At 36.0% G+C, this 12301-nt stretch overlaps 1 protein-coding gene across 8 annotated transcripts in view; it reads right to left on the bottom strand.

Annotated features, from left to right (window-relative positions):
- Nucleotides 1-12301, bottom strand: part of SMCHD1 (structural maintenance of chromosomes flexible hinge domain containing 1) — a 75586-nt gene that overhangs the window by 3346 nt on the left and 59939 nt on the right. For 4 of the 8 annotated variants that reach the window (XM_044424475.1, XM_044424478.1, XM_044424479.1 and 1 more), the window contains 12 exons: nucleotides 12124-12255; nucleotides 10832-10984; nucleotides 10065-10191; nucleotides 9776-9895; nucleotides 8892-8977; nucleotides 7641-7763; nucleotides 6608-6798; nucleotides 5017-5129; nucleotides 4172-4242; nucleotides 3284-3455; nucleotides 960-1118; nucleotides 229-346 (listed from right to left, as the gene is read on the bottom strand). In XM_044424475.1, coding sequence (XP_044280410.1) covers nucleotides 229-346; nucleotides 960-1118; nucleotides 3284-3455; nucleotides 4172-4242; nucleotides 5017-5129; nucleotides 6608-6798; nucleotides 7641-7763; nucleotides 8892-8977; nucleotides 9776-9895; nucleotides 10065-10191; nucleotides 10832-10984; nucleotides 12124-12255 — 1565 coding nt within the window. The remainder of the gene's footprint in view (nucleotides 1-228; nucleotides 347-959; nucleotides 1119-3283; nucleotides 3456-4171; nucleotides 4243-5016; nucleotides 5130-6607; nucleotides 6799-7640; nucleotides 7764-8891; nucleotides 8978-9775; nucleotides 9896-10064; nucleotides 10192-10831; nucleotides 10985-12123; nucleotides 12256-12301) is intronic. The other 4 variants (XM_044424476.1, XM_044424480.1, XM_044424477.1 and 1 more) reach the window with 3 other exon arrangements.

The raw sequence follows: 12301 nt of genomic DNA, 5'->3' as shown, positions 1-12301 counted from the left end.
AAGCTATGGTTTAAAATTCCCAAGTTTTTATCTAATAGAAAGGTAACAATCAATACAGTGCCCAGTCCATACAGGTTTAACATAAATTTAAGAAATAATATATGCAGATTATTCAGTATTTCAATATTTAGATAGATACTGCATAAGGACATGTATTGTACATGAATCAACAGAAAGCACTCCAAAATGGAAAATAATTGTACTTCAGTATAAATGTGATAAACAAACCTGTAAGAGCGTTTTGTTATTTCTCTCCGCATTCTTTTTGGAGGATTTGGCATGTCAAATAAATCAAGTTCTTCTGGCTGGTTTGATGATTTGGTGCATTGGCCTGATGAGCTTATACCTATAAAGATTTTAAAAGGAGGTTATTTTCATATTGGGTATACATTAGATTTTGTAACATCATTATTCAACATATAGTCCTATGTACTTCATTAGCAGCTATAGTTTATTATTTTCAACAAATAATCTTTTGAGAAAAGATCAGTATTTTCTTCACTTGTGAAAGAGTCCTGTGTTGGTGAACTTGGGCTTGGAGGATGTGTACTACAGAAAGCACCTGCTCAGATACCAATCCCTGCCACCCTTCCCTTAGTCTGGACCAGGCGTAGACAATGTGCGGTCCTCCAGCAGCACCAACACCAGGTATTTGAGGGTCTTAGAGCAAGATCATGCCTACCTTCCACACGGAATCTATCTTCTTACTGCCATTGTCACCAGCTGCTTTTGCTCCACTTTTGTGCCCAGGCAATTTTTATCTAGGTCACTATGTGTGTACCTTTTGGTTTATTTTTTTCTCAAAATAACTAAGAATTCTATATTCAACTGCACAATTAAAATTAGAATAAGTTTGTGAAATGAATTCTAAGCATTCTACAGTTAATTTCTACTTTAATATAATCAAAATAAACATATTCTAATTTGCTTCCATGAAATAAAAGTAATACATATCATACCTAATTGTTGCTCTATTAACTTGAGATTCTTTTCATGCTCAGCAAGCTCTTCTTTCCTTTTTTGCATTTCTGGAGTATTAACTGAATGCTCTTGAACTTTAAGTTCTGTCTTTATGTGATTAAGTCTGACAACAGAGGCATGGTACTGATGAAGGAGATCTATAAGTAAAAAGATTAGCAGGTAGTAAGGCTTGAGATTTCAATCTATAAACCACTTCTGTTCCAGAACAAATGATTCAGGAACAGCAGCAATAATTATTAGAGATAGTAAAGCAGGGAGAGGGAACCTCTAGCCTAAAGTATAAATTCAGCCCACCATGCTGGCTTATACAGACTTGAGGCCCCTCCCTCAAGCTGTTCCCTCAGAAAATGAGAAGAGGTGGGAGACCAACTAAGCAGCACTCCTTGAGGCTTCGGCTAAGTCTGAAACAGTGAGCAAAGCAGTCCCTGGAATGAAGTGGTAGCACTTTCAGCTCCTTCAGGTAACAGCAGGGTCCCTCCACACAGAAGAGTAACACAGCAGGCTTGGGGATCTGCCAGCAACCAGAGGAGCTGTCCTCTGAATGCTGACCAAGTCTCTGCCTATTGTCTTGACAAGGATGGCAACAAAGCAACTGTCTACCAATTGTTGGTCAAGTATCTTCTTGGATGATGAAACAAGAAGGGATGGCACATATGGAACCACCAATGGAACATAATAAAAGGCTTTCCAGAGGAACCTAAAACTTTTTACTCTGTTATTGGTTCTTTTGAATATCTTCACCTGTCACTCACCACCATTTTAAATAATGATGGCAGACTGTGGGCAAAGTCAGTGCGCAACTCAGCTGCAGCTTGAAGGTCTGCTTTACAAATATCAGTTCAGTATCTTTCTTTGTACAGAAAAAGGGTTATTTCTGTGCCATTCCCTGTTTGAAGAAAGAGAAGATGGGGCTGGGTAACATCAGAGGATAAAGCTTTGGGTAGAGGGAACCCCTAGCTGAAGCCAACTGGTTCCACATCCTTTCAGTAAAGCTATTAAATTGTGTTGTTATAGAAATGGTTATTAATACAGTTGATTTCATAAATAATTAAAAAAATCCTAAATGAATGCCATCCTATTTTATCAAATGTCAAGGCCCTGAGGTTAGTCCTAGATTAGAAAATTAACTCATTATAGATCCCAGAGTAGCTAATAATAAAGGCTGATACACATTATTGTCAGCACTCCATCTCTGAAACAGTATTTTGCCATTTTTATTTTCTGCCAAAATAAGTACAAACCCAAAAAGTTCAGATATTGTTCGTATATATTTAGGATTAAATAAACATCCAAATAATCAAAACAATATGAAACCAATATCCTAGTATTCTTTATGTAATCAAGCCCAAGATGAGATTTTATCCTGCAAAAACCTTGCTTCAAACAGAATTTTATGTGAGGTCTTGATATTATCTTCCATTTGTAACCCTTGCACAGTTTTCCACAATTTTTCTTGCAAACATAATTTAAAAAAAAGGATAAAATGGCAGAATAGCCCCATGGCACCTTTTGATTTGTAGTTTTGCTAGGAGTCTTCCACATGGCAGACCAGAAGACCTGTAAACCCTTTTTAAGGAAGAAGTGATGACATTTCCAGTAGGCTGAATGATTTTCCCTTTATTGAAGCGCAGCAGCACAAACCCAAGGCAATGTCAAAAATCTAGAAATATCTATTACTATTCAACACTTCACTGTTTCAATATGAAACACTTCTTTATTAATAGTAGCACAGCCGCAGCAGTATGGGGGGGGGGTTCATTTATTGTGCAATACAATGGTCATTTGATGGCCATAGGAAAATACAGTCTGTTCTGACCTTGGATAAGTGCTCTGTGATAGGAGCTGGAGCTCTGAATTGGGAGCCAGTGGCTGCTGCTCTGAAGTTGCAAGTATGACTCTGGAATTGGTGCTGGGAAAAGGAGGCAGGGTGTTCCAAGGAACAGCAAAGCTCCACTGGGGTACAAGAGATCATGGGGGTGTCTCAGTCCCTCCTCCTTGTAAGCGGAGATGAAATATTTAGATGAATTTCTTGCCTCCACGTGTATCTTGCCCTCAGAGTTCAGAGGGCTATGAGCAGCCACAGTAGATGGTGCTCCAGTTAATAATATGAGATGACCTGGAGAATTACTTAGAATTGGTAGATACAGCAAAAGCCTGAAAAAAATGCTGTAAAAGATGCTATTTTAAGTTAATTTTAACTCCTGTTAATGTTTTTATCTAGTATACTGTATTTTTTTTATACTTTGTTGTAGACTACCCAGAGGACAATCCAAGGAGGAGGAGGAGGATGCTTTGAACACACCTAGCTGCGTAGAGAGAACATAATAACGTTGTGGCAAAGGTGCTCCAAAAACCATTCCTCTAAGTTTATCCATCGGAGGGGCTTTGTTCTGAAGGCCTCCAAACTTTCCATTGCTGCGGATTCTGTCTCCTTCTCGCGTCAGTAAAGTCGGGCAGTGTGTGATTTTTACAATCTGTGTAAATGGATGCAAAATTTATTAATAAATCCAGGGAAGGTGCCAATTTAGATATCCATACAGGTTCCTTAGGTATCCTTACTTGGCTAAAAAGTATTTGCCTAAGGTTATAGCTAAAATTAGTTACTGACAGTTCCAAGCACCCTCAAAAAAAGAATAATGCTAAGTTTAACAGTGACACAACATCATTTGAAAACTTAGTGGCCTAGCTCTCAGAAAAACAGGTTAAGTTTGCAGATCATGCTAAGCCACACTGATAATTGAGGTAGGTTGGCTGTTTGAAGAATACCACATGGTGCCTCAAACAGATGCTCTGGCTTTGACTGTGGGTGTTCTGCCAGAAAAAAGTCTTTCGAAGCACCTAAGTGGCATACTGGAGGGCCTGCTGCTGGTTGGCTATCTTTTTTTAAAGCATCCTAAGTGGGAATTTTTCCCACTAATATTTTACTTCTATAGTTGAACTTGCACAAGTGCAGACATGAGCACTTTTGCCAGTCCAAGAAAGAATCCTCTGCAGGGCAATTTATTGCGGGAAGCACATACTTGTTGTCAAAGTGCAGTTTGTACCAACCCTAAACATTGATTCAGAGAGGCTCCAGGAAGGTTTTCTTCCTCCTGTGCTTTCTCCGGACAGTTGCCAAAAAGCAAGTCTGTCAAAGGAAAGGCACATTTGTACAGCTGTAAAGCAACATTGTATGAGTTACAACACATACCTCTTTTCTGTAATGATTGGCAGCATCCAAATTGTCAATAATAATTGTATCGCCTAAGAGCAACCCAAACACTAAAAAGTTAAATGAAAAAGAGATCCTTCATTACAATATTCAAAATATTAGTATGATGCAAACTATTGTTGCCTTTACATCAATTAGGCTAAATATCAGCATTTGAATACAATGGTAAAATCTCAGCATAGCAGTTTAATAAAAGTTTTAAATTCTAAATTAGATTGGGCAGTATTGCAAATAAAGCAACAAAGAAAAAAAATTGCTATAAGCATAACTACTCCTGAATCTGCCATAGTTTCCTATTTAAAAAGATACTGAAAGAATCCTGAGGTTTAACAAATCTCTGCTCAGATATGAAATTCACAAAGTTGCCCTTCAGCCAGTCACCATTCTTTTAGGCTAACCTACTTAAACAAAGCTGTTTGCGTAAAGTAAGGAGAGTAACATACACAACTTTGAATTCCATAGAGCAAAAGTAGGATAACAATCAAGTAAATATATTTTGCTTAAATAAACACAGAACTCAAAAACAACATTTGAAACAATATCTTGATTTGTTCTCAGCTATGTGAATAGCATAAGGGAGGGGAAAAGGGAGGAAGAACCTTAAGAAAAAGAACCTTTTTTGGCTCCAAGTAGCTTGGAAAGCTCTGCCACAGGCTAACTTACCAAGATGGCCAAGGATGTTTCTTTTTATTTCTCATTGCATGACAGAACTTTACTTCCCCTCCCCCTACCACACACACACACACACACACACACACACACACCCCTACGACTGAGCTTATTCATGCATGGTAAAATTTGCTCTTTCTTTCCATGACATTTACCTGTTTGGCAGTCCTCTACATGTTCTGGAAATGTTAGCAAACTCCTGGCAAATAAAGGATTTCCAATAGGCTTGAAACAGTTTTTTCCATTTCGTAAGTGAGGTAAAGGCCTGCTTAGAAATAAGACCAAAATATCACTTTCTTTCCCCATAATCTTTGACAGCTAAATAAAAAACTGTAAATGATATCTGTACAGTATCTGAATATTCTGTTGAGTTTCCATGACCAATGACTATCACAAGGTAGAGCAGATGGGCCACCATTATAAGGAAAAATTGATTCTATGAAAAACAGTATTACCATCAGGGATACAATCCGCCCCAAACAGTTCTTGACCAACTCACAGTCTTTTGAGTAAAACATGTGAAGGAAAAGTTCTATATGTTTTTAAAGGTTCTTTATGATCAGTGTTATGATGACAACAACATATACGTGGCAGGTTTATTAAAACTGAGAATTTGGCTTTCAAAATGCATATATAATATAAATGTCATGTAATTCTGTTTATATGAGACAACTTACTTTTAAAAGACAAAGTTGAAATTGACACATTTTAGAATGTTGAAAATATATATAAAAATTCTAGTTATAATTTCTACATTATAAAAATGTAAACACTAAAAAACATAATGAAATTTGGTATTCAAAGCAAGAAATATGGTGTGATTAGGTAGTTTAATTGGGACTGAGCCAAATTTCCTTGAATCTGTATTTTAAACTGAAAGGTGACATTTTAGGCAGCATTAATTGCCTAGGTGTTAGAACACACATTTTGCTTTGAAATTAGAATTTACCTCCCTCTCTTCACCAAATATTTGCACAGAGAAAAGGATAAATCCTACTGCTTTCCATATACCACCATGTTAAGGGAGGGGAATAAGGGAGGCAGCAATGCAATATTTAGGTCATGATCTCTTTTCTTGCTTGCCAAGAAACAGAATGGATTGCAAGTTTGCATAAGAATGCAAAGATATTTTGACTATCCTAAATATTGCTAAAAGAAGGAGAAAAAACATGTAAAGAGGATGCCATGCTGGTTCAGATCTAGATTTAAGCAACAAAAATAAAATAGAGATATTCATATTTTAAAATGGAACAACCAAAAAAACACAACAGTGAAAAGACACCCAGGGACGACTACAAAACAACTCATGGGTTATACCTCCTTAAAGTCTTTCTCCTTAAGTACTTTTCTTCTACCTGATTATAATTACAGTGATCTACCAAACTGTACTGACAACAGTACTGACTGGGAAAACAGTCAATCCAATCTTAGCCTTCAGGCTAAGATGAAGTATGTAGACTGGAAATTTGGATTCTACATATCTTAGTCACAGGAAAGCAGAGGACTCTACATTTCCCCCCACAAATACACTTCCTGTATTATTTGGGCAAGTCCATAGGAAAATAGTTAAGTACAAGAAAATGTTCAAAGCTCAAGTTTTACTGAAATCAATAGGGTTTATTTCATAGTAAATGCATTAAAATCATGACCAACATCTTTTTTAAAAGAGAAACTAAAAATATTAGAAATATAAGCATTTGAAAAACACAGGTTATTTCAATTAGGAAAGAACACAAAAAACTATACCTGTTCCAGTCTGGAAGAGTCTTCTTATAAACAGAATCAAGAGGCAATACCTGCTGCCGGCCTTGGGTTTCATCAAAAATACGACGAGCAGCAGCAGTTGTCAGAGTGACTACACAGTCCATATCACTTGCCAAATGCCAAGATATGACCTTTGCAACTTCATTATCTTCAATCTGTGCTAAGTGTGAAATCTGGTACAAAATTTAATCAACCATTTTGAGAGGGTAAGTTTTCTGCAGGACTAGTACAAGCTCTCTTGCCTGAAGTGAGATAGCATAAATGAACCACTGTAGTATCAACCCTCTTTGCTACTACCATCGCCCATCATCCCAACCCCTCTGCAGATTCACTGTATCAATCTCCTGCCTCCTTGTCCTCTGGCATTCCCTTTCCTTTGGTTCACTCCTGTACAAGTTGTGTCAGCTCATACAAGCAGCCAGGGAACTGGTCAGGTTCAAATGCCTGACTCCGAGAGAGTCCAGAAGGGTTTTCCAAGCCACTAGAACTAATCAGGAGGCCAAGCCATCTTCTCTAGTCTTAAGGCATAACTGTTTTTGCTAGGTATCAAGCCTACAGAAAATAAGATAGTTTCCTCTGAAGATTTCTTTTTGTCATAGCCAAAAAAAGCAACACAAAAAGCTGCAAAGTACTTGTGGACATAGACACAGTTGTTCTGGCATTATCAATCTGTGCAACCTAACAAGACCATTTATGGAGGAAAATAGATTGCCTTCTTACAAGAGTTACTAGTTACCCTTGTAGAAGTGCCCTTCCCATCTCCTATAAGAGACAGATAAACATTATAATTCACTACTGCTTGTGATATTTAGCAAGTATTGCAAAAGATCCTCAAAATGATTACATTAAAAATTTGTGAACATTCATACAGATAAACAGTTGTCTTATTTAATTACAAATGAAGTGGTGGTATCATGGTAAGTCAAAGTAGGGAAGAAAAATATAAACAGAAAGGGGAACGAAGTGGGTAAATAAAAAAAAAAAATTGCCAGTATAGAATTAGGAATAGACTCACCTTGCCCAAAACGTCTTGATTACCTTTGTGATCATTGTTAAGTGTACATGTTCTTCTAGGTTGTTTCATTATTCCTTCCTGCTCAGTCCTCTTTTGTTTTATTAGAGAATCAACAAACTGCAGCTGAAAATTAAGATAGAATAATAGCAGTATTATTATTAGTTTTTACTGTGAACTTTGAAAAACAAAAGAAAGCCAAACAAATAAAATCCAAAGCAAAACAGCAAGAAATAAAGTATTTTCTTATGCAACATTTGAATGAATGTTATAATGGATTCATATGTACAATGTATCTCTATATATTTTGAGTACAGCAAATCTATTACTATTATGCATAGACTTCAACAAAGCTAGTATTTATTAAAGATATACACTTTGTAGAAATAAAACCAATATTAAAACCACAATTAATTCTTAAAATACAGGGAAAATAAAAAGGTTTTGGCCTGGCACCGAAATGAATCAAGAGTCGGTATCAGGTGCACCCCTCTGGAGAACAACTTCCAGAGCCGGGGTGCCACCATAGAAAAGGCCCTTCTCCAGATAGCCACTCTTTTGATATCCTTCAAAGAAGACTCTTGAAGGATCTCAGACAAGGATATTAGGGGGTGGGCAGATGTATATATAAGAAGTTTCTTCAGATACCCAGGCCCTAAACCATTTAGGGTTTTATACAATGTTATCACCTTAAATTGGGCCCAGACTTCTATTGGTAGCCAGTGCAGCCAATACAAGACTGGTGTTATATGAACATATCTACCAGTCTCTGTTAAAAGCCTGAGTGCTCTGTTCTGGACCAAATGAAGGATCTGGACCATCTTCAAGGGAGGGATCCTGCTTGAAGGATCTTGTAGATTTGCCACCGTGTGGGCAGAGTGCTGAACTGTATGGACAATTAGCCTGATCCAGCATGGCTTTTCTTAGGTTCCAAAAGTGAGTCACTAGACAAAACAAGTGTCACATGGAGAGCCTACCATGCAGCTGACATTTCAAGAAACTTCCATATTATAGTTTCTTAAAAAGTGAGCTTCTATTTGCAAATGAGAGACTATGCTACCCATTTGGACACATTGTAATAGCTGCTGTAGGAGACAGAATAAAAGGAAGAAGAGTAAACATTTTAACAATTGCTTTACATATCTGGGTACAATGGAAAGAAATGTATGCTCTGTTTTGATATAACTATTCTCATTAAGATAGTTGTTAAGATTCTTGACCATTATAAATAATAGAAAATGAAGAAGGCCATACAACATTAGTTTGAGGTATGCCAATCTGGTGCACTTTCAGTTCATTCTTCACTTGGGACTCTTTTGCTTCAGCTTCTTGAACTTGACCTAAAATGATGCATTTGAATTAGTAAAAATCACTTAAGCTGGACTGAAGTTGTTATTACTCAACTGTCACATAGCTATTACTCAAGGAAATTGTAAAAAGCCATCCTAGATCAAGCACAGGCAGACATTCTGTTGTAATTTCAAGCCCAATCTTTTTTTTTTTTTTTCCAATCCAGCTCACATTCAGTTAAAAATCATCAAATGATTCCAAGGCAAATTCACACCACTTAATTCCCTCACAGGAGCGAGTTGAAAGAAAGACCAGCAATAAAATACACAATAAACTGCCTGTCATTACCTTGATGGCAGCTGCACTTTTCCCCCATCAACTGTGGTCTATCAACATTTTACCTATGGTCCAATTCACACTAAACAGATATGTACATTACTGGATGAAGAACGTTACCATAGAAAGCTACCAAATCATTCCATTTTTGTAACATCAGATGGTGGTATGGCATTGACTACCACTGAGGCCTCCATTCAGTTTGAAACATGCACATTCTAACACTCAAATATGACATTTATCCATATAACTTTATTTATTTATTTATTTATTTATTTATTAAAACATTTTTATGCCGCCCCATTCGCCGAAGCCTCGGGGCGGCTTTAGTTAACTGAACTTGTTTTAATTTGGCTAATCCAAAACTATAGCTGAGCATTAGGAACAGCGGAACAGTGCTTGTAAGAATATAACACAACATTAAAGGAAAGGAAAGATATAAAAATAATCCTGTAAATTATAATCCATGCAAAACTACATTAAAATAAATATAGTATTCTTGCATTACTTACACCTTAATTCAGCGAGAAGCTGATTACTGGTGTCAAACATACTTCTGTACACTTGTACTGACTGGGCTAGTCTGTCTCTTTCTTTTGTAAGCATTGCCATCTGCTGTTGTCTCTTATAACCTAAAGAGAAAAAATAACACATTTTATAGTGTTCACCTACAGCCTTGTCCAAAGTATCAGAATGCATGAATTATGCATTCATAGTTAATCAAAAGAAAGTGCCCAAAAAAAGCTTTAAAACATGATGGAAAATTTTAGGAAATAAAACGTAAGAAACACTGAAACTCACCATTGTAAAACATAAAAGACAGATAATAAGGTTTCAAATGTCTTTTCAGAGTTGGTATAACTGGCTCAAACACAAGACTATATTCAGTACTATCTCTCCCTGGACTATTTTCTGCTAGCACAAGATCCTGAAAAAAACAAGATATATTTATCATCTGTATCATCTATCTGAAAATGTTTAACAAAAAACAAAAATATACAAAAAACCCTTAGTTATACCTTCATTCAATTTCCTAATAGAACTTTAAAATATTGCTTTAAAACTTCCTTTTTCCAAAGAAAAGAATGTTAACTGCCATTGATCTAATTTATCTTGCAATGTAATGTATTAAAAAGAAGCTTCCCCTTTCTAAGCAATTACATGTGTTAATTATATTTCCCACAATCATAATTAGACGATAATTAAGAAGTTATTTATACCTTGTTTGCTCTATTGGTAAGATTTTACCTATTTTTCATTATTCTTTATTCAAAAATACTACCAGAGCAACACTCAGAGAAGCTGAATGAATAACACATACTAAAGGAAACATTCAATTCCCAGTGTTGAGTTAAAATTACAACTGTTACCATGGAAGCAGGCAGTAGAACCCATGAGATTAGAGGTTTTCCTAAGGATCATGTCCAATAGTATCCAAAATGTACTAAATTATAAATAGTATAAAATAAAAAGAAAAGCAATAGAAGTGAAAATAAAATGCACAAATGATTATCATATTGAATGTATTACTTAGAAACTTAAATGTATTATTGTTAAAGAAAACTCACCTCAATTTCAACAATTCCTTTGTGAAAAGGAAACTCAACTGTACTTGTATTACCCTGAAACAGGGGGATTTCCATATCTTTCTCAATTGAACTTTTAATCTGAGCTATGATTTTTCCATCTAAATCATTACCAGTGCAGTTTTTGTATTCATCCTTAAATTAAGATGACAGACAAGTTAGATCTTGAACTAATTATTAAACATTATATATATCGAAAGGTTGGGACTAAACAGAGTATATGTGTAAATGTGTATGTGTGTGCATGTGTGCGTATCCCAATTTGTTAGCATATCTCTTTTCGGAAGTTCAAGGGTCTATTTTCTGCACATTGCACTGTGAAACATTGAGGGTGGGGAAAGGGCATGCTCTAGGGAATACTTCCATTTGAAAACTGTTTTGGTACTATCCTCAAACTGCAGTGTGAATTTGGTTGGAGGTTCAATTAAAGAGACATTCACAGGATCTGAGGAACCATCTTCTGAAAAACTTAATTCTGAGAAAAGTTCTGTGTGTCTTGGCAATAATAACATTAATTAACTTGAAAGATATGATTTGATTTTAGCTTGTCAAATATTCCAGCTTCACTGCTGTGAATGTGTCGAACAGTTTATTGCTTCCTTGCCAGCTTTTTTTTGTCGGGGGCGGAGTGGGGGTAATAATCAAAAGCTCCAGTACTGGAAAATTCTCAATCCATGTGAGGTGAAAAAAATTAACATGCTGTGATTAGATTGATTTGCTGCAATTTCTATTTGCCATGTTGCCATTTCTTTTTGTGGGTTAACTGAAGTAAAAGTGGTTACAAATGAGTATTTAAGTGTTGGGTTTAACAAAGAGCATATACAGTTAAAGATCACCACCATCATACAAACACAAGGCATTCCATGACTACTACAATCTCTTTCAAACAAAATGGTAGACATAATGGGGTCTCACAACAAAATTTTCTGTGTGCATTTCAAACCTCCTTCAGAATCTTAAAAAACTATTGTAGAAGTAGAATTGGGCCTGCATTTAAAATGTAATGCTAGAAATTACTGCCAAATCTTCAAGGAAATGATTGTGCCAATGATCACTTACAGTAACATGTCTTACATTCTAGGCAATTAAAAAAAACATTTAGCCAAGCAATCAGATGATACATGAGACATATTTCAAAAGACTACCTCTAACTGGTGAACACTTGCTTCCTAAAAGTACCAATGCTTCATTCATTCAACATATAGATACAGTTTATTAAAAATGAACTCCACTCAGTGGTATGTCACTTATTACATCCAATTCAACTTAATTACCATTATAATGAGGGTCAAATCCTTGACCAGGGTTCGACTGCCAACAGCCCGAACATTAGAAACTGCAGGAGTATTTGGTAAACTTCTTGGCATCAACTGTGCTGGTTTATTAGGCACCACTTCAATTATAACCTTAAGAAAAGACCACCACAATACACAAAAACTTAATTTACAGTCT

The sequence above is a fragment of the Varanus komodoensis genome, unplaced genomic scaffold (assembly GCF_004798865.1).
Source record: "Varanus komodoensis strain SLA01 unplaced genomic scaffold, ASM479886v1 scaffold14_1, whole genome shotgun sequence".
Taxonomy (NCBI): Eukaryota; Metazoa; Chordata; class Lepidosauria; order Squamata; family Varanidae; genus Varanus; species Varanus komodoensis.
This window is presented reverse-complemented; position numbering and strand designations above follow the sequence as displayed.